We start from the raw sequence: 24,198 nt of genomic DNA on the forward strand, positions 1-24,198 counted from the left end.
CCAGTGGGGCTGGCATGACCAAATAACACTGTGGCGCCACATGCGTTGGCACGACAAGATGTGCCATGTGGACGATATTTCTGACATGGAAAACCTTGTAACGCCACTTCCACTGGCGTGACAGTATTGTTCTGTCGTGCCACTGGGAGTGGCGTGGCAAGACTAAAACTTTGAAAAATCATAACTCTTTAATATGACATCGGATGAAGATGAAATTTATATAAAAATTATAGCTCTCGACGAGATCTACAACTTTCTAGTTTTGAGTTTTTCATTTGAGGAGGTTAAGATGCTCAAAAATTAATATAAAATTTTAGGACCATAATAATCACGTACTAGTGCTCGTCACATTAGAAAAATAATATCTTTCTGTATGTTGTCAAATAAAGATACTTTTGTATTAAAGTTGTAGCTCTCAATTAGATCTACACTTTATAGTTTTTAATTTTTACATTTGAGGTCGTTAAGATGCACGAAAAAATAATATAAAATTTCAGCAGCTTAATAATCATGCACTAGGTCTCGTCATTTTACTAAAATTATATGTTTTCATGTTTGGTGTCAAATGAAGACACTTTATACTAAAGTTGTAGCTAACTATGAGATCAACAATTTTTTTTAAATTTTGAGGTCTTTCATTTGAGATAGTTAAGATACCAAAGAAATAATACAAAATTTAATAGCGTATTAATCATGTTTCAAAGCTTATCTTTTTAGAAGAATCATATATTTCTTATTTGATGTAGCATAAAAATACTTTTTAAATGAAACTTGTAGATCTCGTTAAGAGCTACAACTTTGATATAAAATGTATCTACATTTGACATCATACAAAAATGATATATTTTTCTAACGCGACAAATGCTTGTATGCGATTATTAAGCTGCTAAAATTTTATATTATTTTTTCGTGCATCTAAACGACCTCAAATATAAAAACTGAAAATTATAAAGTCATAGATCTAATTGAGAGATACAACTTTGATGTAAAACAACATTAAAAAAAATATTATTTTTCTAATGCGACAAGCACTAGTACATGATTATTATGGTCCTAAAATTTTATATTAATTTTTTGAGCATCTTAACTTTGTCAAATAAAAAAACTCAAAACTAGAAAGTTGTAGATCTCGTCGAGAGCTATAATTTTTATATAAATTTCATCTTCATCCAACGTCGTAATAAAGAGTTATGATTTTTTTTTAAGTTTCGGTCTTGTCACGGCACTCCCGGTGGCGTGACAAGGTTTTTCACATCGAAAACGTCGTCCAACGTGGCAGATATTATCACGCCAATACATGTAGCGCGGCAACGTTATTTGGTCGCGCCAACCGCGACTGACGCGACCAAAAGGATCATATCCGCAAAAAAATTTAGAAACAATTATTATTAAAATATTGAATAAAAATGATTAAAAATAAAAAAAAATCTGGTTTCCTGTTGGGCCGACTACTGGAACTTGGAACTGGAGTACTGGAACTGGATTGTGCCGCGTTTCTACATATCGGGTTATATGGGTAATTCGGATACTGGGCCTATTACGCGAACTACCCAAATTAATTTCGGGTATCTCAAGTTACTGGCCAAAATTGTAGGGCCTGTTTGGAACAGAGGAATATAAAACGTAGGAATCGAAGAAAACACAGAAATAGGAAAGGAATAGAGGTGTAAAACAGAGGATTGAAAAATACAGGATTTTTATAGGAATTGGTATTTGGAACACAGGAATACTAATAACATAGGAATCTATTGATTTACAGTAAGCATAGTTATTTAGAGTAAATAAGAGCTAACTACTTATTAGCAGGTTGTAGTATCCTAAAAAGTGTGCTACATGGACATATGATGCAACCACTTACTTTTGTCTAATCAATACATGTAGATAATAAAAAAATAGAGATGCATGCATCATCACAGCGAGCTTATCTAATCAATGGCTACTGTAAACTGCAGCACCCGTCATCATGAGCTTGATTAGCCCATGAGCCGCACGCAAGCGCCGCAGGAAAAATTCTATCGGCTCAGCGTGGATGTTTTTTTCCTCCAAAAAGCAGAGGATCGCGCGCCGTTCTAAAGGAAACGTAACCGTTCATTCCTTTGTTCCAAACGCGTCTACAGTGAAAAAAACATAGGAACTTGATTCCTTCATTTTTCCTATGCTTTTCCCGTGAACCAAACAGGCTCGTAATGGGTAATTCGGGTTCGGGTAGTTGGGTTTCGGGTCTAGGTAATTCGGGTTTGGGTAATGGGTATCGGGTATTTTGCCCGGAGCTACCGCTCGCCCATCGCGCCGCTGGGACCGCAAGTTCTGCTCCATCGGTGGTGCGAACAGAAAAAAAAACAAAATAACGATTCGCCTCATAACTAGTGGTAGATGGGTAATTTTTTACCCGAAAGCAGCTGAAAGCATGAGTTAAAAGATGCTTTTAATTTTGTACTAGAGCAAAAACAGCTTTGGGCCTAAAGCAGCGGTGGCTTTTGACCTCTTTGATTGGCTTTTGGCTTTTGCAAAAGCAAAAGCAGGTTGGAAAGCCCAACCAATGGGGCCCTAAGCTTCACGCACTCTACTCGAAAAAAAAATAGAATTATGAGAGCAACTAAAAGCGTGCTTCATAACTGTAGGTTTTGTGCTGGAGCTACTCTATGGTTTAGTTTGTGGGCAGAGTTTGTAGAGCAGTTTCAAACACAACATATATATCCGTTTTTACCATATCAACCTAATACGAAACTACCCGATGATATCAAATCTCGATCACTGCTCACGCGTCCGTCCTATTTAATTTCAGCACAAAGACCGGACCTCATGCGTCTGCGTCTGATATAAAATCCTCAGAGCTTACACGTCTGCGTCCAAATACTGAGGTTTAGTAAAAAAATCATGATCCTGGTGCCACGTACGAGCATATATCTAGTTAAGAAAATAAAGAATTACAGATGAGGAAAACGTTAAAAGACAAAGAAACTATTTAAAAAAGGTTTGATCAGTTAGAAAACCGTTCGGGTTCGCAATACAAATCGTTTAGGAAACTATTACATGAGATTGATGGAGAAGTACAAAATTATGGTTGCTATTTATTTGTTAACTTGCCAGATCTATTAGTATATTATGTAAATTATACCAAACTTCTAGAGATGCTCTTAGTAGAAATTTGCTAGAAGTAAATTTTTTCCAATGATCGTTTAGGATAGGTTGTTGACGGACAAAATTTAAAGTTGCTATTTATTTTGTTAACTTGCCAAAATTTATTAGTTTAGTATGTCATAAATTTTGCTGGAGTTGATTTTTTTTTTTACTTTGGCTCTCAATTTGTTTTTGGTGCTTAGGGGTCTGCTCGATATGCTCATCTTAAGACATGCAAATAGTCAATAGTCAATCTTGTTTCTTCCCCAAAAGCATCGTTGAGGAGAATATTCCACGATCCACATCCCCTCCTCTCCGGCGAACCGTAATGAGGTCTCCGACCGCCGTCGCTGGCTCCGCCGCTGATTTTTCTGACGCTCTGCCCTCCCCGACCTCCCCTGCAGCGGTCCCATGCCATTCCAGGTGAGGGAGCTGCACCTGTCGCTTCCTCGATTCAATCGTGCGCCCCGTTTTATATATGTAACTCACCTCCCTGTGATGCCCTTTGTCCCCAGCCCCGGCCGCCACTACTACCTCGCCGTCGACCGCACCCAGTTCAAGATGGTGCGTATCTATTTTCCCCGCCCCCTTCGCTCCGTTTGCAGTTGGGGCAGTGCACTTGGATTTCATGTCTCCGATACTAATTGAGTGATTGTGCGCAGTTTTGCGATACCACTGTTTGGTTAGTCTCGATATATGATGGCTTATGCTAATTGAGTGATTTAGCGCAGAGGACACTCTTGGAGCTCCTGGGGGTTGTCGCGGATCGCCGCGGTGGGCTGCCGATTGCAACATGTGTTTCCTCCCGTGATGAGCTTGATGCCGTCTGTGCTGCCGTCGCCAACCTCTCCTTTGTGTCAATGTCACCGCTGGTAATTCACAAACACAATTTCACCACCTAGTTGTAACTCGCTCTAGTATTCCCTTTTGTTCATTTTTCTCTGAAATTCTTGGTGGCTTGGAAGTAATATGCCTCATCCAGCATATTTTCTCTGAAAATTTATGATGTTTACCAGCATAAATATTGTTGTGTGCCCTGAAATTGTTGCACAAGGTCTGAAAGGTTTATGATCCTCGCTATTAGGAGGCTTTTACTTCACATCAACATCAACATATTACTAATGGGGTCTTCTATGTACAGTATAGTGATCAAGCTGAAGCAGAGCGTGCATCTGTTCTTGAGATGTTTCGTCAAGAAACAATTCAGTGGAATCAAACTACTAAAGCTACCAATATTGCCGAAAGTTCTAGGCTTGAAAGTACTGGCTCAAAACTAAGCATTGTAGTCGCAACAGATGCTTGCTTGCCTCAGGCAACGATGGCAGAGGCACCCCTTATGGCACGGGTGCTGATAAACTATGAGCTTCCCACAAAGAAGGTGAGCTTTACCCACATTTTTGTGCATATTTGTTCCTTTTACTCCATTTGCTACACAAACCATGAACCTTTGTATGCTCTTTTGCTTTATATGTATATATTTTTCTGTTACGCAGTTTCACTGGCTCTCCCAGTTCTACTTTTCTGATGTCTCGTGTGACCTGAAGATTAACTCTGAGTTTTGCAGGAAGCTTACTTAAGACGCATGTCAACATGTTTGGCAGCAGGTATATTAAGATAATATTGATTCAATTCACATCTTATGCTCCTTGATGTAGCTGATGGCCTTTGAATGGTGCAGATGGAATTGTGATTAACATGGTCGTTGGTGGCGAGGTGGCTACACTCAAGGCTTTAGAAGAGAACAGTGGTCTGCTCATTGCCGAGATGCCAATACATGTAAGATATACACCATTTTTTATTTTACTATCATCTAGTATTCTCTTAAGATCTAAACTTAAATATTTGCTATGCAGGTCTCAGAGATATTATGATAGTCCCAATTGTACAAAAATTCAGAAGTTACTGTTCTATTTCCACACTAACTACTCATGGTTTTACTTCTGCTACTTTGATTCTGGATTGCTTTTCCTGATACAGGTTGTTCCTCAATTATATCTCAAAAGAATTAGAATAATGCTCATTACTTATTTCTCTCTCTCTAAGAAATGGTTGAAATAGGAATGGTTCAACATCCAGTGACATGATTCTTTACTCTGTGCATCGTTTCTATACTTACCGTTAGTTCTTACGAGATCAGTGGCAGAGTCACAAAGAAATATTCAATTGCCACAGAAATATTGCTATTGATTGCTCTAGCGTATACTTCAAGTTCAATCTATGGTAAATAAACTGGTGTTTTGACTAGTTGTCTAGTGAACATTTCGTGCTCTGTGTTGTACCCAACTTCCATTTTGCAGTTACAGAATTGTGTGAAAAAGTAATGCAAAAAAAGGAAAAAGAAATCACATGATTGTAGTATTGGAAAAATACAGAAAGTGATAGTGATATTCACATGAAGTCCGCAACATCTTGCCATATAGATATAAGGAAATCTGCACTTTTTGTAGATGTCACCATGCCTTACATCTAGAGAAAGAATAGCAATGCAATTATGCTAAATAGTTTTGCTAAACAATGGGATTGCCTCTGGTTCTACTGTCTAGTTAGCACCATCTAACATGCTCATTGTGCAGTCTTATCGAATAGGAAATTGTTTCAACTTTGAAATAAGCAGAATCCTAAAGTTCACGAAAGAGTACATGACGTTTGATGTATCGTGTGTTTCAACTAATCCAAAGACCTGACCAAAAAAATCCAGCAGCTTGATGAGGTTAAGATCATTAGTGTTTGGCCAACAAAACATGACAGCATCATCAGCATAGACAGAGATACGGTGCTGCACACGCTCCATTGAGAGAGGTTGCAGAAATCCCAACTGAGTGGCCCAGCAAATGAGTGAAATAACCAATATAAACAGCATCGTAGACAAAGGATCCCCTTGACGAGGCCCTCGTCGACGGATCCCCATTGACCAAGATCTGAGTGGGGGCTGTTGACAGTAGAAGGCAAAGAAGATTGCACCAATGACAGCCGAAGCCCAGATGAGGTAAACCTCCAAGAGAAAGGGCCAAGCCACCGAATGAAAAGCCTTTGAGATGTCCAACTTAAGGAGAACGTGAGCCTCTTTCTTGGCCATCTGTTGGACACAAAAAGATAATTGTCATGAATATTCCGACCTTTCGCAAAAGTACTTTGGCTGATAGAAACCAGATTGGGCAAAACAGGAGCAAGACGATTAGCCATTGCCTTATTCACCAGTTTGGCGAAACTGTGGATGAGACTTATTGGCCTAAAATCCGTCACTTGTGTTGCATCAGCCTTGGCAAGAGGGTGATGAATGCTGTATTGAGGAGCCTGAACTTAAAATGGAACCCTTGCTGAATTGCTAGAACAGCAGCCTTTATATCACCTTCGATGAAGTTCCAACCAGATTTATAGAATCGACCCGTGAACTCATCCAGTCCTGGAGCTTTATCTAGTGGCAGATCTCTTATTGTTGCCCATATCTCCTCTAGAGAGAAATCCTCCTCCAAGTGAGATAAATCATGATGCGGATTATGGAAGCTAGGTAGATCAAACGTGACCTCTCTGTCATGAGGTGGACCAAGGAGATTTTCATAGATTCTGAAACAAGCTCCTGTTTCTGGCTTGGTCAGAAATGACCCGGTCACCAACCAACAGCTTTCCAATAAAATTCTTCTTTTTTCTATACCGAGAGTGCTGGTAAAAAAGGAAGTATTTGCATCACCCGCCCTCAGGTAAGTGATCCGTGATCTCAAGCGAGTAGTGGTTCTCTCGAGTGGTGCCAAACCAAGGCAATGGAGCTTAAGCTTTTTCCGTAGCCAATCCTCACCATTGTTGAGAGGTCTGGAGTCTCTAGCCACTTCAAGCCGGTAATTAATTTCTTTAGCAATTTGTACCTGTAGTTTTATATTTCCAATCCTCCTATGACTCCATTTTTGAAGACCCTTGCTTAATCGTTTCAGCTTCATGAACACGCTCAACTGGTCAGGAGCTGATCACAGGAGCACACCAATATTGCTGCACAGCTTCCTGAAAACCCTGTAATTTGGGCCAAAAACTCTCAAGTTAGCCACACAATTTCTTTGATGAACGAAGAATTTAACCTATGTTCTAAATTTCACCCGAAACACTTCTCTTATTGCAATATAATACCCCATAGCCATAAAGTGACTATAAAATTCGAGAACAGTGCTAGCAAGGTCTAGAGGCAAAGTGGAAGTAAGAATGAGTTAGAACAACACACTACTACACTCGCATTTTTCATAGCCGCGTCATAACCCACATCGCATTCCAATTTCGGTCTCGGTAGTAAGCTGTCGGCAGTGATACTCATAGCCATCATCGTCGGTATCTGGGACCGACTGGGGTGTACACTACACCGCCGTATTGGCTTATCATCCGTCCGTGATAAGGTCCTTACTTCCGTTGCATTTGAGCACGACCCGCGTGTGTGGGTATGCACTAACACCGCCGTATGGCTTATGATCCATCCGTGATCAGATCCTTATTCCGTCGCATTGGAGCGTGACCCGCCTGTGTCGAGGCGAACATCACTGCTTCAGCGTATGAACCATCTGGTCATAGGACATGGTCACCGTCGCCTTCAGTACGATCCGCCCGTGATGATCCTTTAGTCGGTGCTGGGTTACGAAATGATTCGGCGGTGATGCACTATTGACCCCTGCTGCATCAGACGAATAGCGGTGGTGATGGCCGTTTGCTTCACCAAAGACGAGTGGTACAGCGGTGATGACAAAACAACCAATGACCCTTACATCCGACGGTGACAGAATTGCTTCCGGTTTTCACAATGTATTTACTAAATTCAGCTAGGCCTTAATAACTTACTGAACACACACCATACAGATATAATCATTACACATCATTCATCATGTCCACAACGAAGAGTACTTGTTATAATAACAATGCTCGACACTAACATAACAACTGTGTCAACTGATGAATTAACACAAGTTGTACATAGATAGCATAATAAAGGTTCTACTCCCTACAAACTTACGTAACTAAAACGAGGTAGATATGCTCCGCTCCTTCAGATTGGCACTCCTTGATCAGCTTGGCAGCCAATGCAGCATGGAACCCCTCTTCTTCCTCCCATAGCCATTGCAGGAAAATCGTTTAAAAGCATAGACACTCCAAAACCTGCACAATACAAAGCAGCAGAATTAATAATATTTAACATACCATTGGTTTAGTTAGCAAGCCAAAATTAGACTATATATAGACTCAAAACAACTCCCTACCTGAATAAAGGCATGTCCTAATAACAAAATACAGCATATACACCTTTACTGCTCTGCTAATGACTACATAAACAAGGGAACATAAGGCAGATAGTAAGGTCCATTCAAATAAATACTCCAGGTACTTTTAGGATAGCGGACGACCCGGGCAGGGAGGACATGAACTTTTCTGCGGCTCATGTCATTCGCCATCAGTGTTCTGTCCTCCCCAACAAGGAAAATCAAATTTCATTCTAGGTGAACTGCAATCACCCAGTAGTCCGCATTGGCAGCCTCAAAATCGAGTCCAATATTATTTAGTCCAAATAGCTGCAGCGTGTTCACCGTATGCTTCAATATCCATTTACTAGTACCATAGTCTTTAAGGATCCAGATTGAAAGGTTAGACGTATTGAAAATATCAGCAATACATAGACATAACTCACCCTGATCTCCATGGATGGACATTGCAAGACCTGGTGGCCTAAGAATTTTTCTCTATGTCTTTTCCTTCATATCAACAGCAACTATGTGGGACACCTCTAGTATGTGCATAAAACTATTAAGAAACACAATTCCTGAAAATTTGCATACTAGAATATCCTCTCCCCATTCAGATTGTTTACACATCCATGCTCCAGTTTTGGATGAGTAGATGCTGACAACTAACAACCCAGGCAACCTTACCCACAGTTCTACCACATGGAAGTGCGAGGAGATTGTGGGATCAAACCCCAAGCGAGCTGAACAATAACAAAGGTTGCTATACGGCAGTACCACTGATTTTCTAGTCACTGGATTGTAGACAACATAACGAAGCCTAATGCACCGGTAGAGGAAGAGGCCTCTGCAGCAATCTAAGATGACTAAATCCTGAATGGGGAAGAGCAAGAAGGAAAAGGAGGGGTATTCACCGATGAAGCTGGCGAATCGGCGTTTGCCTTTCCAGTTGCCATACATGAATCCGGCGACAAACTAGGGCAGCTCCTTACGGTGCTCGGATTCGGAGATGAGGCGGTACTAGGAGCGACACACACACTTACAGCTGCACAAGGTACGGGCGGTGAGGCGGCGGAGGATAAGGACTAAGACATCGTTTATGAGGATGTCTGCTTCGTTCCTCTTGTTGGTGGCCTCCTCCTCCATCTTGATTAGGATGTGGTGGAGCGGGGCTAGCGATGGAAGCGGCAGCGCTGTCACCTAAATTAGAGTAGGAGCACCTGCGGGTTGTGAGCTCCTTAATGATCAGATAGAAGCTTGATTCGTAGTCAGATGAGATAAGACAGGAATAAGAATAAAAAGCCAAGAAACATAGATAAGGGAAGTGCAAGAAAGCATTACCCTTGGCTTTGGATCTTGCGGCAGTGAGCTCGAGCGGCCACGGCGGTGATGATTACCATCCTGGTCACCGGTGGATCTGTGCGGGTGTGCCGGTGAGGCGTACCGACGCGGAGCACTAGCTTGTCGACGATGAGTGGTGGCTTGCACGTCGATAGCAGCACTTGAGGAGGAGACGGATAGGGGTGGCGGCTGGGTGGGTAGCGGTCTTTGTAAGCTAACTACAAACGCGCCAAAAATTCTAAAAACGTGCGGGAGTCTTGCACTGACTTGCAAATTTTGACGATATCGACGGTGAAGGCTGCCGGCGGTGATACAATTTTTTCAACGACGCTTATATCCAACGGTGACAGAATTGTACAATGCTGATACTAATTCAACTGGGCCTTAGTAGCGTGCTGAACACACAACGTACTTTTTACAATAACAATGGACGCTAACATGACAAAGTTTGTCAGCTGATGTTGTATAATAAAGGTACTGATCTCTACAATAACAATGGACACGATTACAGAGCCATACCATACGGCGGTTTTCACATACAAAGCAACACCCCACCAGCATCACAGTGAGGTAACATTGTTCAAAATAAATAAAAGACATTCTTTTTCGATTAACTCAGTTACACTTTTCATTCACCAAGCGTATAATAACAAGGATCTATCATCAACTATAGTTATGATGACAAAAACCTTGGCCCTGTTCTTCAGCAATACTTTTTAGCAAACAAACAGTGTTTTCTCTCACAATAAATCAGCATAAGCATCGGCATAAGCCAAATTTTAGCGATGACCGTAGGTTTATCCCCGCACTGAGCGATGGACATCTCATGAAGAGTAGAAGCTGGACGAAGGCGTAACTAACCTTCACCGCACCTCCAAATCTTCACCACGAGCAGGGACGATGCCTGGAAGAAGCCTAGGGAAGAACTACCTCGCGGAACTCCCCCTAACATCCGAGAGGATGAGGAGCCCCACGAGGAGCCTTGTCCGCGCCGTCTTCATCAACGTCGGGGAGGAACGCATGCCACGGCGTCGAGAGATCCCAGGTCAAGATCTATGGGCTCAAAAGGTTTTCTGGCAACAGCAAGACACCCTCCACCCTCCAGGATTACCTACAGATATTCTGACCTAGAAGTCTCCCGCACACCGACCATCAATGAGCCTAGCCACCGTGTCATCGACAACCCGGGCCACCAAAGATGGTATTGTTTTTCCCCATCTCTTCGTGGAACTTCATCTAACACCCAAGACGAACGACCACCAGCAGGCCACTGCAGAACCTGATCTTGAAAGCCTTCTCCCAGCAACGGCGGAGCCGCGAAAGTATGCCATGAACCATGGTGGACGAAAGGAGCTGTCGCTCTCTCACTCAGTCTAATGCTAAGGGATTTGGAGGGAGGGGAGGGGCGAGAGACTCAGTGCACCCAGACCCGGTTTAAATAGGCTAGCCTTGAAGATGCACCCAGACTCAGTGTAGTTAAGATGTGTGATTTAGGGAGCACGCATCAGGAAAGACGAGGTATACAATGGTTCCCAGCATAATAAGTGGTGGGGACGGTGTTGGAAGTTGGGACGACATTCAACACTCACGCACTTACTGTACGCCAACCTTGAAGATGCACCCAAACTTAGTGCACTTAAGATGCGTGATCTAGGGAGCACGCATCAGAGAAGACGAGGTATACAACGGTTCCCAAAGTGGTGGGGACGGTGTTAGAAGTTGGGACGACATTCAACACTCATGCACGCTTGGCTTCCTGTGCATCTTCCCATATTTCGGTGTGAACACATGCCCCCAAATTTTGGAATAAATTTTGGTGTGAACACAGGCCCCCAAATTTTCGATGAACCCACTGTCCCCTGGGCTATAAATTTGGAGGCAAGGCGGAGTAGAAGGAATACTGCTTGTGTTCATATGTTGTGCTGTGACACATATCTTTTCTTCTTCGTTTTCTCCTTCCAGTCTTCTTCAGAACAATGGCTCAAGACAAGCGTCCAAAGGAGGAAACTCCAGAAGCCGTGGATCCGCATCCGCGCCTTCGTGTCCCTCTTCGTCGCTAAGGGTGAGAGGGAATGATTTCTTATCTCTATGGTTGCCTTCCATTAATCCTTTGAATATGCAGGGCTACCTCTCATGTTGCGGTACATCGGCCAACTCTGGCGGAGGTTGGACAACAATGGATTGTACATCTTGCTGGGTCCATGGTATCTTCATCTTCATCCTCCGAGTCAGGTCAGGATATCCAAAATCTTATCCATGAAAGGAGGGAGGCCGGAAACCTATATTCTGAAATCACGCTTGAGGTAGGTCGGCTCGAGAAATGTCTCGATGCCGTTAAAATAGCCCTCTCTGCATCTGAAGAAGAGACCAATGTAGCTCAGATGAGGGCTGATGAAGCTCATGCTAGGGCAGCAGGTAAAATTTCTTTGAAGAATCTTTACTTTTATATTTGCGACTTTATCAGGTAACCCTTCATTTTCATTAGATCTTGATGAACAATTGGCTGCTTCTCGTTGCGAGATTGAGGAGGCTCGTCGTTGGGAGATCGACCTAGAGAATCGCCACTAGACCCTCCAACGTGCAGCACTTGGTGCAGTTGCAGCAGTCAACGCCAGTGGTGTTTCTCTTGAAGATCGCCTGCAGGATATCCCGGTTCGTGCCAGAGAAGTGGCAACTCATGGCATCCGCTATGGTGCCGGTGGTGCTCTTGCTACAACTCAACTGTGTTCAGGGCACGAGCTCTGTCACCTGGAACCTGATTTTCCGAACACTGGTCGGCTGGAAAATCAAGAGGACCTGATTGGAGACTTCACTGATGCTGCCAAGGCTATCGCAGTGACCATCCATACACAAGATGTAAACAATGTTTTCTTATGACCATAGATTATATCTAGGGTCTTATAAGCTATAAGTAAACAATCTACTATTTGAATGTCACTTTTGATCCTATGTCTTTTATTGTTATTTTTTGTTCTAAAGGCGATACTCTAGGTGTCAGCTATTTTGAGCCGATGAGACTCGGCTATCAAGCATTGACCCAAATTAAATACTTCGGTAGTACTTCTTTACGTATTTTCCGTTGAGGTCTACGCGATAACATATCCGTACCATACGACGGTTTGCACATACAAAGCAACAGATCCTCCGAGGTATAAAGATTATGGAATCTGAAGAACGACGCAGCACATCACAAAACTTCACCCTCGGTGAGGTTCTCTACCTTCCATCTTGCAACCCTCACAGTCAAGGAATGTGATCTGCTTCTTGACCGTGAGGGCTACAAGATGGAATATAGAGCACCCAATCTTGAAGAACGAGCACCTCACAAACTTGGAGCACCCCCAATCGAGTATGGAGCCCCTGAACAGAAGAGAACCAGATGATTACAGATCTTCTATTAACACAAGATCTGCAAGAAGATCTGCAATCATCAAGGTCAAGCTCCTGTTCAGCGGCAGCACCTCGCCAAGGATGGAGAAGGAGCACCTCGCAAAACTTGCACCTGCATCTCAGTAAGGTTCTTTATATTCCATAATCTTGCTACCTCTTAGCGTCGAGGGATGCAGATCTACATCTCGATGCTAAGGGCAGCAAGGTTATGGAATCTAAAGCACCCAATCTTGAAGGCCTTCTCCAAACACCCGATGAGGTGCTTTATCTCCATCTTGCACCTCTCACGGCCAGGAGAAGGCCGTGAGAGGTGCAAGGATGAAGACAAAGCACTTCTTGGCGATGAGAAAAGATACAATAGCGCTCACGAGTGTGTGGATTCAAGAGTGTGTGGATTGAGCCCAAGAGGTGCATCTAAACCCTGGTTAATATGTCGTTTTTTCATACGACTGAGAAAATACCACTGCCGTAGCTATTGTTAACCCGTCGGTGGTAGAAGTCTCGACTGCCGGTCTAATCGGCGGTGGAAGTATAACACAGTCGCTTATATCGCTACGGCAGTTAAAGTGGTGATAGTGATATATCAATCTGTAGTAGTGACACTTGAGGGCTAAGGTGCAGAAGTTACACAACAAAGTTTGGAGGTTTGCTCAAGTCCGTAAGTTTCGCACAAATGTCCATAAGTTATGCACTCAAGTCCATAAGTTTCACACTCAAGTCCGTAAGTTACGCACCAAATAGAAATAAAAAACAAGGGGAAAAATCCAAATCTTGATCAAAGGGCCGCCAAAAATCTTGAAATTTTCGCACACCTTTTTTAACCCCATGATGAAGATATTCCCAAGAGATCTTTTAAAAAATGCTCAAGCTTGACCAAGAGTTTTGAAATGTCTCTCTCAAATTGGAATTCTGTCAAGAAACCTCAAAATCAGGAATTTGAGGAGCTCGAGTCAAATCTGTTGAAGGACATGCCCATATATATTTCCAAGACCTCAAAGCACAAATAAATCATTCAAGAGCACCCCAAGAACTGTAGTTCAAAGATTTTCATCGACCAAAAGAAGAAAAAGCAGAGGGTTTTTGGAGGGGTGACTTGGTAGATAAAGCCAAAGCAGCAGGTACAAAATCCATCGAAAAGGGGTTCAAAATTTCCTAAAAAGAGAAATCTTGTCTTTAATTCAAGTGGGAAAGATATCGGAGCATGAAATTGAACCAACAACCTTCAATTGAATTACGAGGAATTCATCAATGCAATCTAAGTTCAGCCTCCTATCATACTCGCACTAGAATTTGAAAAGACAATTGCAACTCCTAAGCTAGCCTCTATTGCCTTGAGCACTTGGCTAATGTATGGAAACTGAAATTAGGGTTGCTAGATATACCTCACCCAACTGGCAACATCCACATAAATAGTTCCATGGCAAAAGACTAAAATACCCATAGCACCTAATACTTACATACCCCTGACGGGCAAAATGGTCTAGATATTTCTTCATCCATCGGATTGTCCCAGTGCCTTCACGACTTTGCTTCACCTTGACACAAGCTTCATGATATGACATGTGTCCTCCGATTTGTTACCCCAGTTTTGAGACCGAAACAAAGAAACCTTTCGTTGTTTTAAGGCTAAAACCATCAAATCAACCAATGTCGATGCGTATCCACTTCGTCCTCGCCCAGCTATCTCCAATTCATTCATGGCCCTCATTTGACTTGTCTTGAGCCCACCTTGACTTGGGTCAATGCCGTTTTCACCCCTTCTGCAAATCCTTTTTGTCATCCTTGTGCTTGATGTGGTCGTCTCGGCCTCAGTCCCACGGTCCAAGCGTTCTAGTCCGCCCTTCTCTGCCCGTGGTACATCTGCACAAACCTTCTCTTGACCTTTTCCCTCGTCATCGACCACCAACACAACCAAGAGACATATTGCACCACATACACCAACTAGACATGTTGGTTAGTTCAACTCACGCTAGAACCAACTCAACCAAATCTCGATCATCTCAACTTGACAATCACTCATCATCCACAATGTCAATTGCAACGGTGCATCTCAACCTTGTCAGCTCACCATGCATAGGTTTTCATATTATCATTTATTGATGCCCCAAATTTAATAACACGAGCAGGATTACATCTTTTCCACATTCTAGTGAGCATGTATAACAATGTGACACTGCATTACAGCATGGACATTGAACATTGACATGGACTTCCATCTGACTTCAGAATCAGCAAAGCAGCTCTTTATTACCCTTGTGCATTCACCATTCACTGAATCGTTTATAGACAAAGATATTAACAATAACTTAGATCTTCAAAGTATCGATAAATCTCTGTCCTTTCGCAATTCCTTGACGGAGCCCAACAATGTAGTCTGCGGCCTTAATTTTCCTGTACCGTGCTGGTCGCTCCTCGCCCAGCAAACCAGCCGCTGGTTCAAGCACTTTCTGACCTTCCACGCCGTAGAACATGGCCAGTGAGAGTCCCTCCTCTGCATTCGTCACAACCCTGTGCACCGGACTATTGAAGATCCCATTGTTCATTATCTGCGTCAGAATTTCACACTCCAATTCAGCACTGCATTTAGGAACTCGCATATGCATAATCATAGTCTCTCTCTGTTTCTGTTAACAAAAGAAGAACTGAATCTAAGATGCCTACCTCCATGGAGTCTCCCAAGTTAATAACCAACGTGTGAGGTTTGGATGGAACAGTGTACCAAATGCCATCTTTCTGAACTTGCAGGCCCCCAACATCATTGTCAACGAGAAGTATCGTGACAGCGCCACCGTCAGAGTGAGGCTTAATGCCAAAAGACGAGCTCGGGCCTTGGACACGGAGGGTAGTAGTTGAACCTGGCAATTTCTGGGGCTTTCTCCCCAATCTGGCTGATGAAATAATCTTCGCCAAGCTCCAAAATTTTGCCCATCGCTCGTAGGACATTGTCCCTAACTTTCTTGGTTTTTGATGCATACTCGTGCAGAAGATCCCTGCAAGCAAAGGCCGTACAATAGTTCATTCAAGAGAATTTTTTGCTGAGAATTTTTTTGGTTCTTCGCGTTCATTCAACACCCCACGCCTCTCCCCTGGAGTTTCGGTGTCCCGATCCTTCAATGACATAAGGACAAGAAATTTCGAGTAAACGAGTAGATAACCTGAAAGAGTCAGGGTGTTTGGGCCAATAAGCAAGGTTCCTCTCATCTTCTGGTTCCACCCGGAGTTGCAGCCGATCTTGCCAGTCGAATATCTGATCCTGGGATGTCACCATGTTATTGCCATAACCTTCCATCTGGAACCGCTTGCCGCCTATCAAGTTACTGAATTTCTGCTTCTCTTGGAGCGGCTGGTGGAAGAAATCTCGTGATGCGGCCATCACATGGTCCTTCAGAGATGCTTCTATCCCATGGTTGGTAACCTGCACAAAGTAGACGATGCTGTTGGTCCGTGGCTGAGCAAGCACTGCACGATGCAAATGGGAAGATAATGAACTGAACGACTCACCAGGAAGAGTCCCCAGGTCTGCAGTGCTGACCGGAGCTTGGAAGCCTCATCGGCGGCCGGCGGCCGGCAGCCTGCTGAGGTCTATGACGGGAATGGGCTCCGGCAAGTTAGTGGCGAGTAGCAGGCTTTCAGGACGATCCTGCTCCTGCAGCACAGACTGGCTCGGTGGTTCCACCACGCCTGCCGCCAATTCTTGCACTGGGGTTGGGATTTTTTTTTTAAATTTTTAACACTTCTTTTAAACTATTTTTAAAATTGATACTGTTTTTTTTTTTCAAATCTAACACTTTTGGCCGCGTCTATTCGCATGGCGCGACGAATTCAATTTGCCGCGCTATGTATGGGGGCGCGGCGAGGCTGCCAACGTGCCAGCGACCAGGACCGCTGACCGGTGACGTGACCCAGCTCAGCCGCGCCACAGATCACGGCGCGTCGAGACTGCCGCGCCACGCATCACGGCGCGACAGACCCTTGTACAGGCCTACGGCCCGGCCTCGCTTTCCTTTCTCTCTCTCACTCGGCCCGTTTGAAGCAGAGCCGCCGCCGTGCCACGCATGCCCACCGCGCCCGCCAACGCCATCACCACCGCGCCATGCACGCCGGCCACCCGCCGCCCACGCACGCCGGCCGCGCCACGCATGTCGGCCGCCCCCGCCCACGCACGCCGCCCATGCCACGCACGACGTGCCCGCCGCGCACGCACGCCGGCCACCCGCCCACCGGCCGCCCACGCACGCCAGCCGCCCGCCGCCCACGCACGCCGCCGCGCCACGCCCCGCCCGCCTCCCACGCATGCTGGCCACCCGCCACGCCCGCCGACGCACCACGCCCGCCGGCCGCTCGCCGTGCCACGCCAGCCGGCTGCCCGCCGCCGCCCTCACTGCCGCGCCGCCACTATACACCGCTCCCAAATGTCGCGCACCCCTCCCTCTATCCCGCGTCCACCTGCCGCCGTCGTGGCCAGCGCCCGCGCCTTCCCCCGCGACCACCCGCCTCCCGGCCCAGTCTAGCGCGCCGCCGCCGCGAGGACGAGAGCACATTGCTGCCGTGAGGTACTCCCCTTGTGTATTTGTTGATTAAATCGACATTGTTGTTACTTAGGGTTAAGATGTAAAATTAGTTTAAATGATTAGTCAGTATAGTAAGTTAGTACAATAAGTAAAGTTAGTATAGTTAGTAAAGTTAGTTAGTTTAGTTTGTACAGGCAGTATAGTAAGTTAGTATAGTTAGTAAAGTTAGTTAGTTTAGTTAGTACAGTTAGTGAGTCTAGTTAGTTATTGTATTAGTATAATTAGCTGTTGTAGTTAGTCTTGTATAGGTGTTAATATTAGATTAGTTAGTATAGTTATAGTTAGAATAGGCATTAATATTACTATGGATAGTACGTACGATGATTTCAATGACTTGATGATGTTTCTTGAAATGCTTTTGTAGATGGATTGTTGTGTTAGAATTTTTTTACGGATGAAGTGTTAGGAGAGAAGATGGTATGTTTGAGGATATTGAAAAAGAATTAGAATGGTTTGATGAACCTCCTAGCTTCAACGACCTTTGTGTCCGTTTGAATGCAAAGTTTGATGGTGATTTCACACTGAAGGGGACGTTTAATATTGGGAAGACTAGGGCACACTATGTCCTGATACCCTTGCGCGACCCTGCTCACTGGTTCCGCTACAATAGGGTGCTCCAAGGTTCTAATGTGCCCATGGCTGAGGTGGTAGTGGAGAATGGGTACAGGATAAAGGGTGTCCTGGACGGGCCGTCCATTGACGGTGTTGGAGGCAGTGAGCAAGAATTGGGGGTCGAAGGGGAAGCAACTCAATGTCAGTTGACACAGGAGCAGTTTCATTCAAGTCAAGTAGGTTGTATAAGCAATGACTTTGATGTGAACGAGTTCGAACTGGAAGAGGAGGAGCAGAAGGAGAAGGATAGGATCAGTGATGTAGTTAGCAGTGATTCGGACGATTCAGATGATGACCAGGGAGATAGACATGCTATGCCCACACTGGTTGATGCCATACCAGTACCTGTTCATGGTATGCCATTACCAATACCAACTGAGGTTTTGCATGCTATCTAGGCTCAGGGTAGACTAGTCATAGATTTGCCAGCAGATGATACCCCATATGATTCATGGGGTAGAATTAGCGAAGCTCAACAGTATGTTCCATCACCACCTTACACAGAGACTGAGCTTGAGCAACTAAGGTCGATGAACGTACCTTTCAGGGGTGTTCCGAACTATAGGGATGTCAGCCTAACAGATATGGTAGTTTGTGACACCGGTCTCCAAATGTGTAGGAAATCATTGTATGACCATGAGAAAGGAATCCTTAGGAAGGGGATGATATTCAATACAATGTCAGGGATGAAGCTCTTCCTTCATGACTATGTTGTGTATCACCATAGGCCATACAGCGTCACTCATTTAGACCAGGAGTTGAGGTACCACGTGATATGCAAAAACGGTTGTATGTGGATGTTAAATGCACGAAAGAGACAAAGTGATGTCAAGTGGAGGATAAGTAAAGTGGTCGAACCCCACACTTGCCTAACAAATAGGAGGAAGGAAAATCATCATCAGCTCACTGCACGTTACCTTGTCCGTCGTATATTGGGGCTCGTTGATGACAATAATGACATTTTGGTGTCTTCTTTACAACAGTCCATATCTGGATTTGTTAAGTATGATGTGAAGTACGGAAAGGCTTGGCGTGCTAAGCAAATTGCCCTGGCGATTCGTTGGGGTAGTTGGGAGGAAGCGTACAACAGGGTGTCTCGCATCTTATATGCATGCATTACTACAACCCTGGCTTGAAATGGTTTGTGGACACCAGAGGGATGTATTTTCGGTACCCGTTGAGGCATGTCCTCCATCGTGTGTTCTGATCGTTCACGCAAATGGAACATGCATTCTAGTTTTGTCGGTCAATCGTACTTGTTGATGGCACTTTCCTGATAGAAAAGTACAGGGGCACCTTGATGATGGCTACTGCTGTTGATCCTAAGGACCAGATAGTACCCATGGCTTTTGCTTTGGTAGAGGGAGAGAATAATGAATCATGGTCATGGTTCATGTGGCTTCTACATGTACAAGTGCTTGACCCATCTCACACTATATGTTTAATCTCGGACCGTCACCCAGGGCTTCTTAATGCTGCAGCTGAGCATATAGATGGGTTCCTGCCTCTAGTGCACAGATGGTGCATGAGACACTTTGCTGCTAATTTCTAGCGGCGTTAGAGGAAGAAGGAGGTATGTGACAAGGTAGAGGCTCTATGTTGTGTACATACAGAGCACCGGTTCAAGGAGACAAAGAGAGAACTAGACAAGATGCTAAATGAAGCGGGAAAGGCCTAGTTAGAGGCGCAGATGGAACAGAAGGCTAAGTGAGCGTTAGCATATGATGAGGGGGGTTTCAGGTATGGCATGATGACCACTAACTCCTCGGAGTCTTTCAACCGTGTATTCACCGGAGTTCGATCGTTGCCTGTATATGGAATTATTGAGTTCTCCTTTCATAAGTGCAATGAATATTTTATCAAGAGGTGGGAACTTGCGCAGAGGAATATAGCTGAGCAGGGGCATTTTGGAAAGGCCGAAGCAGAACATTTGAAGGATGCTGAGGAATTGGCCAAGCAGCACACCGCAGAGCCGTATGGATCCCGTCGCCATATCTTTAGTGTACGGAGCAAGGGTGGCACAAGCTTGGGCAGCGAACGTTATGGTGGATGAAACTACTGAGTTGATCTTGAAAAAGTAGAGTGCAGTTGCAATGTCCCTCAGATCATGCATGCCCCTTGCTCTCATATGATCACGGACTGCAGGGTTCATGGGTATAACTATGAGGATCTGCCATATATGTCACCCTTGTATCTCCATTCGGACACCGTTAGTATTTGGGAGAGGAGCTTCGAGCCATACCTTGACCTGACACAGTGGCCACCTTATCATGGTTATGACTACGTGCCGCATCCGAATCTAATGAATGTAGGCAAGGGTAGGAGGAAGAAGAAGCGACTCAAGGGGGACATGGATGCTATGAGACGGTACGACGAAGACATGTACGGAGGGGGAGACTTCAACAAGACCCGTGATAGGAATCTTTGCTCCATTTGCAAAGAACCTGGTCACAAGGCTAGCAGGCATAGAAGACAAGGGCAGCAGGTGCGTATATCATATATTTTATTATATTAATGTTAATTATTTGCTGTGCTATTTAAAACTACTATGTTAGTACATTGGAACCTTGGAGCTATGTTTATTATGATATATGTTTATTCTCTAATTTTGCATAATAGTTTATTCCTTTTACATTTACTTTGTTTTTATGCACTAATGTTCCATCATATTATAGTACTCTTAATGTTTGTTCTAACATATCCATTTGAAATTTGAACCAGGATGGGGGATCATCATCCATAGTACCCCATTCTTGAGGTGCACTATGACAAGGACTACTGAGCCAAGTGCCTGTCAGAGCTTTAGGAGGACTTGGTACCTCTTAGACTACACACGCACCAGCTATACCACTGGGACGAGCGATACCGGTCGTACATACAGCGTGCCGACTTCCTTGAGATCGTCCAGGTCTTCAACACTGGGCTACCGATCCTCGACCCTGCACTTCTCACTGCTGCTGTCAATAGGTATGATTTGATACACGTTTACGACACTATCATGATGCAGGACGTGAAGATGATTCTGTGTCTGCGGTTGGGGGGGTCTTCTAGTGACTGGGATTCTTGATAACGATCACTGGATGGACTTGGTGGAGCAGTTCTGTGGCAAAAGACCACCCGAGGACGAGGATGCTAAGAGAGCAAAGTAAGAATTTATATGTTCCAAACATTTACCATTTTGACACCAGCACATATTCTGCAAATTATTTTGCTATTTACATGGAGGGTGTACTACATAACTTTTATGATGCGTATTGTCTTTGTCTAGTTTAATGTTTGTTTTTGTTCCCTCGGCTCTCATGTAACATCCGGTGTTAGCTCAAATTTAAAGTTTGCAAAATATTTCAGGAAAACATCTGGTGTCAGTTCGAGCTAGATAACAGAAAACTTTGGGGCGCCGCTGCACCCAAACACTCCAGAGTAGGAGATCGAGAGGTATGCTAGGGTGTGACTGTGGCACTTCTTAGGCACCTTTCTGTTCCCTGACGCATCGGGTAACACCATCAGCTGGGCCTTCCTCAACATACTGAGCTAGCCATGGGAGAATATAGGAGCGTATAGCTGGGGCAGCGCGGTCCTAGCATGGATCTATCGTCAGCTTTGTGTTGCCTACCGATGCAGTACAGGAGGTGCCAACCTAGGAGGTTGTTCCCACCTACTACAAGTTTGGTGTTGGGAGCGATGGCCAGTCAGGGAGGCCCGTTGTTCACAGGCTTACCTGTAAGTGCATCGATTTTTTATTTTCCTCAAACTTGATGCCACACTTGTGACTGACTATCCTATTCAATGCAGGCATGGAATCACGTGGACATAGGACCGACTGCTCTGTACGTCTGGCAAGAAGCGAAGGTAGTTAGAGGGAACCCGAAGTGGAGGTACAGGCAGTACTCGGTCATGCTAGACGTCATGACATAACACCAGGTAACGACCACTTTGATACTGCTAGTCGGTGTTGTTGCTTTTTTATTATTCCAAAAACCTAAATGTAGTTACCTAACTTTTAGGTGAATTGGTGTCCTTGGTCCAGATTCGAGCTAGAGGGGTACCTGAGTCCTCGCACTGAGGAAGAGTCGGACGAGTGGCTTTTTAATGGGCCACTAATTTTCTTCCACATGGTCGAGATGCACTACCCTATAAGGGTGTATAGGCAGTTCAAAAAATTGCAGCCATGCCCACCGCCGTTGTACACAACCAACAGAAAGTTGCACGGGTGCGACAACTAAAACATAATAATTTAGCAGTCATGTGCATACATACAACCACTAACTTACGTTAAACTTGTAGGTATGATCGAAGGAACAGGTACAAGGAGAAGAATTGGGCCATGACGCATGCCCCGTTCATCCACAAATGGGACAGTCAGCAAAGGGTCTTGATTACCGAGATACCACCGCACGACCAACGCAACTTCGACCACTACCTCCAATGGTTGCATAGGAGTACCCGCACACATATGCAGGCCCCATACACTAACAAGCCAATTGATGAGGACAAAGATGAGGATGACATCACTGATGCATATGATGAGGCGACAAGGATGGAGACACAGCTTCAGAGAGCCCCGCTACAGAGATACATGGTAAGAAATTTGAATTTCAATACAACTGCACGTCGGCGTTCCTATGAATTGTAGTGATATGAACTTAGCTCGCTTGTGTATGCAGGCATCACAGTTGACAAGTCTGTCCAATGAAGCAGCCGTGTGACTTCATGAGACCAGAGGGGAGCCACAGACATTCTACATGTCTTCATCAATGTACGTTCTATTCTCAAAGCCATGACAGTGGTTAAATGGTTCACATGACTCATGCATCCGTGTTTTCTTTTTTGTAGAAAGTGAGGAGAAGCTACAAGAAGCTGGCATAGAAGCTCAGCTATGTGGATACTCCCTGGGAGATGCCCTATGACTCGGACCTATCTAGTTCCTTGTGCTCGAGCACTATGCTGACATGAGCAGGTTCCTCCGACATGATGGCTGATGGGACCTCTTATGTTCGTACTCCTAGCAATCCAGGGAAGGATCCTATGGAGCACGACGTTGTGGAGGATGACGATGACGAGGACGAGGACAAGGACAAGGACAAGGAGGAGGACTATGATGAGATTGGGATGTCTCAGCTTGGTGATGCACCATTTACTACATAGTTTGACGAACAAGTACTTGAAACAACCCTTCACCATATACATCACAATTACTTAAACATTGTAAGTAATGATGCCTATATTGTAATTGCAGGGTCCTAGTTACACTCAGTAGTACCACCGGGTGTACCGCCAGCGAGACCGTACCGATGTTGGGTTCACCCCAAACATGCTGCCTTCACGTCCGAAGAGGCAGCGATGTCCGCGGTACCCATATACTCCTAGGTCGTAGGAGTTCTTTAGGATGGCATGATGCACTTGTACTCAGGACACCCATATACTGATGGAACATGTAGTATGTCAAGTAATGTCGAACGTATGTATTGATGAACTTGTGTCATAGTTATGACTTGCTGAACTTATGTCGAACAGAGGTATTGTCGAACTTGCGATGAACTTGGGACATGTACAAGTTAGTATTGTTGAACTTGTGTATTGACTGTCTCGTGCACTTAACCTTCCTATTGACCTATCCATTAAACTAAGATGACGACATAACAGAAGTGTCTTGTTCCTTTTGTTGTCGCTTTGACCACCGCGCCATGGTTGGGGGCGCGTCAGCCTTGCCGCGCCATGGATGCTGGCGCATCAGCCTTGTGAAAGCTCTAGTTTGGTTTTGGTGAATTGATGAAACCCTAAGTGCTAACCTAGTTTATCAAAGTGATTATGAGATAGGTAGCACTACTCCATGTGATGAAGCAATGGTGAAGATCATGATGATGGTGATGGCATGGTGATGATCAAATGCTTGAACTTGGAAAAGAAGAAAGAGAAAAATGAAAGGCTCAAGGCAAAGGTATAAATAGTAGGAGCCA

At 44.5% G+C, this 24,198-nt stretch overlaps 2 protein-coding genes and 2 pseudogenes across 4 annotated transcripts; 2 read left to right on the top strand and 2 right to left on the bottom strand.

Moving 5' to 3' along the window:
- The first annotated feature begins 3,405 nt into the window (after window positions 1-3,405).
- On the top strand, window positions 3,406-5,273 carry LOC136489745 (ATP-dependent RNA helicase fal1-like). Of its 3 annotated transcripts, none has more exons than XM_066486312.1 (7): window positions 3,406-3,543; window positions 3,636-3,684; window positions 3,847-3,992; window positions 4,262-4,498; window positions 4,685-4,724; window positions 4,799-4,896; window positions 4,974-5,247. In XM_066486312.1, exons 1-7 carry the CDS (start codon window positions 3,532-3,534, stop codon window positions 4,989-4,991), a joined length of 600 nt encoding a protein of 199 aa, XP_066342409.1. In that variant the 5' UTR covers window positions 3,406-3,531; the 3' UTR covers window positions 4,992-5,247. The 3 variants fall into 3 exon arrangements, with proteins under 3 accessions (XP_066342409.1, XP_066342404.1, XP_066342398.1); XM_066486307.1 differs by having other exon boundaries at window positions 3,412-3,543; window positions 4,267-4,498; window positions 4,974-5,273; XM_066486301.1 differs by having other exon boundaries at window positions 3,412-3,543; window positions 3,852-3,992; window positions 4,974-5,219.
- Window positions 5,274-15,364: 10,091 nt separating this feature from the next.
- LOC136460401 (protein SRG1-like) lies at window positions 15,365-16,770 on the bottom strand (annotated as a pseudogene).
- Window positions 16,771-16,981: 211 nt separating this feature from the next.
- On the bottom strand, window positions 16,982-17,599 carry LOC136460410 (uncharacterized). The gene has a single exon (XM_066460117.1). The coding sequence runs from the start codon at window positions 17,597-17,599 to the stop codon at window positions 16,982-16,984; it is 618 nt and encodes a 205-aa protein (XP_066316214.1).
- A 449-nt stretch (window positions 17,600-18,048) lies between these two features.
- Window positions 18,049-23,485, top strand: LOC136460418 (uncharacterized; annotated as a pseudogene).
- The last annotated feature ends 713 nt before the right edge of the window (window positions 23,486-24,198 follow it).

Source organism: Miscanthus floridulus, chromosome 1, assembly GCF_019320115.1.
Source record: "Miscanthus floridulus cultivar M001 chromosome 1, ASM1932011v1, whole genome shotgun sequence".
Lineage (NCBI taxonomy): Eukaryota > Viridiplantae > Streptophyta > Magnoliopsida > Poales > Poaceae > Miscanthus > Miscanthus floridulus.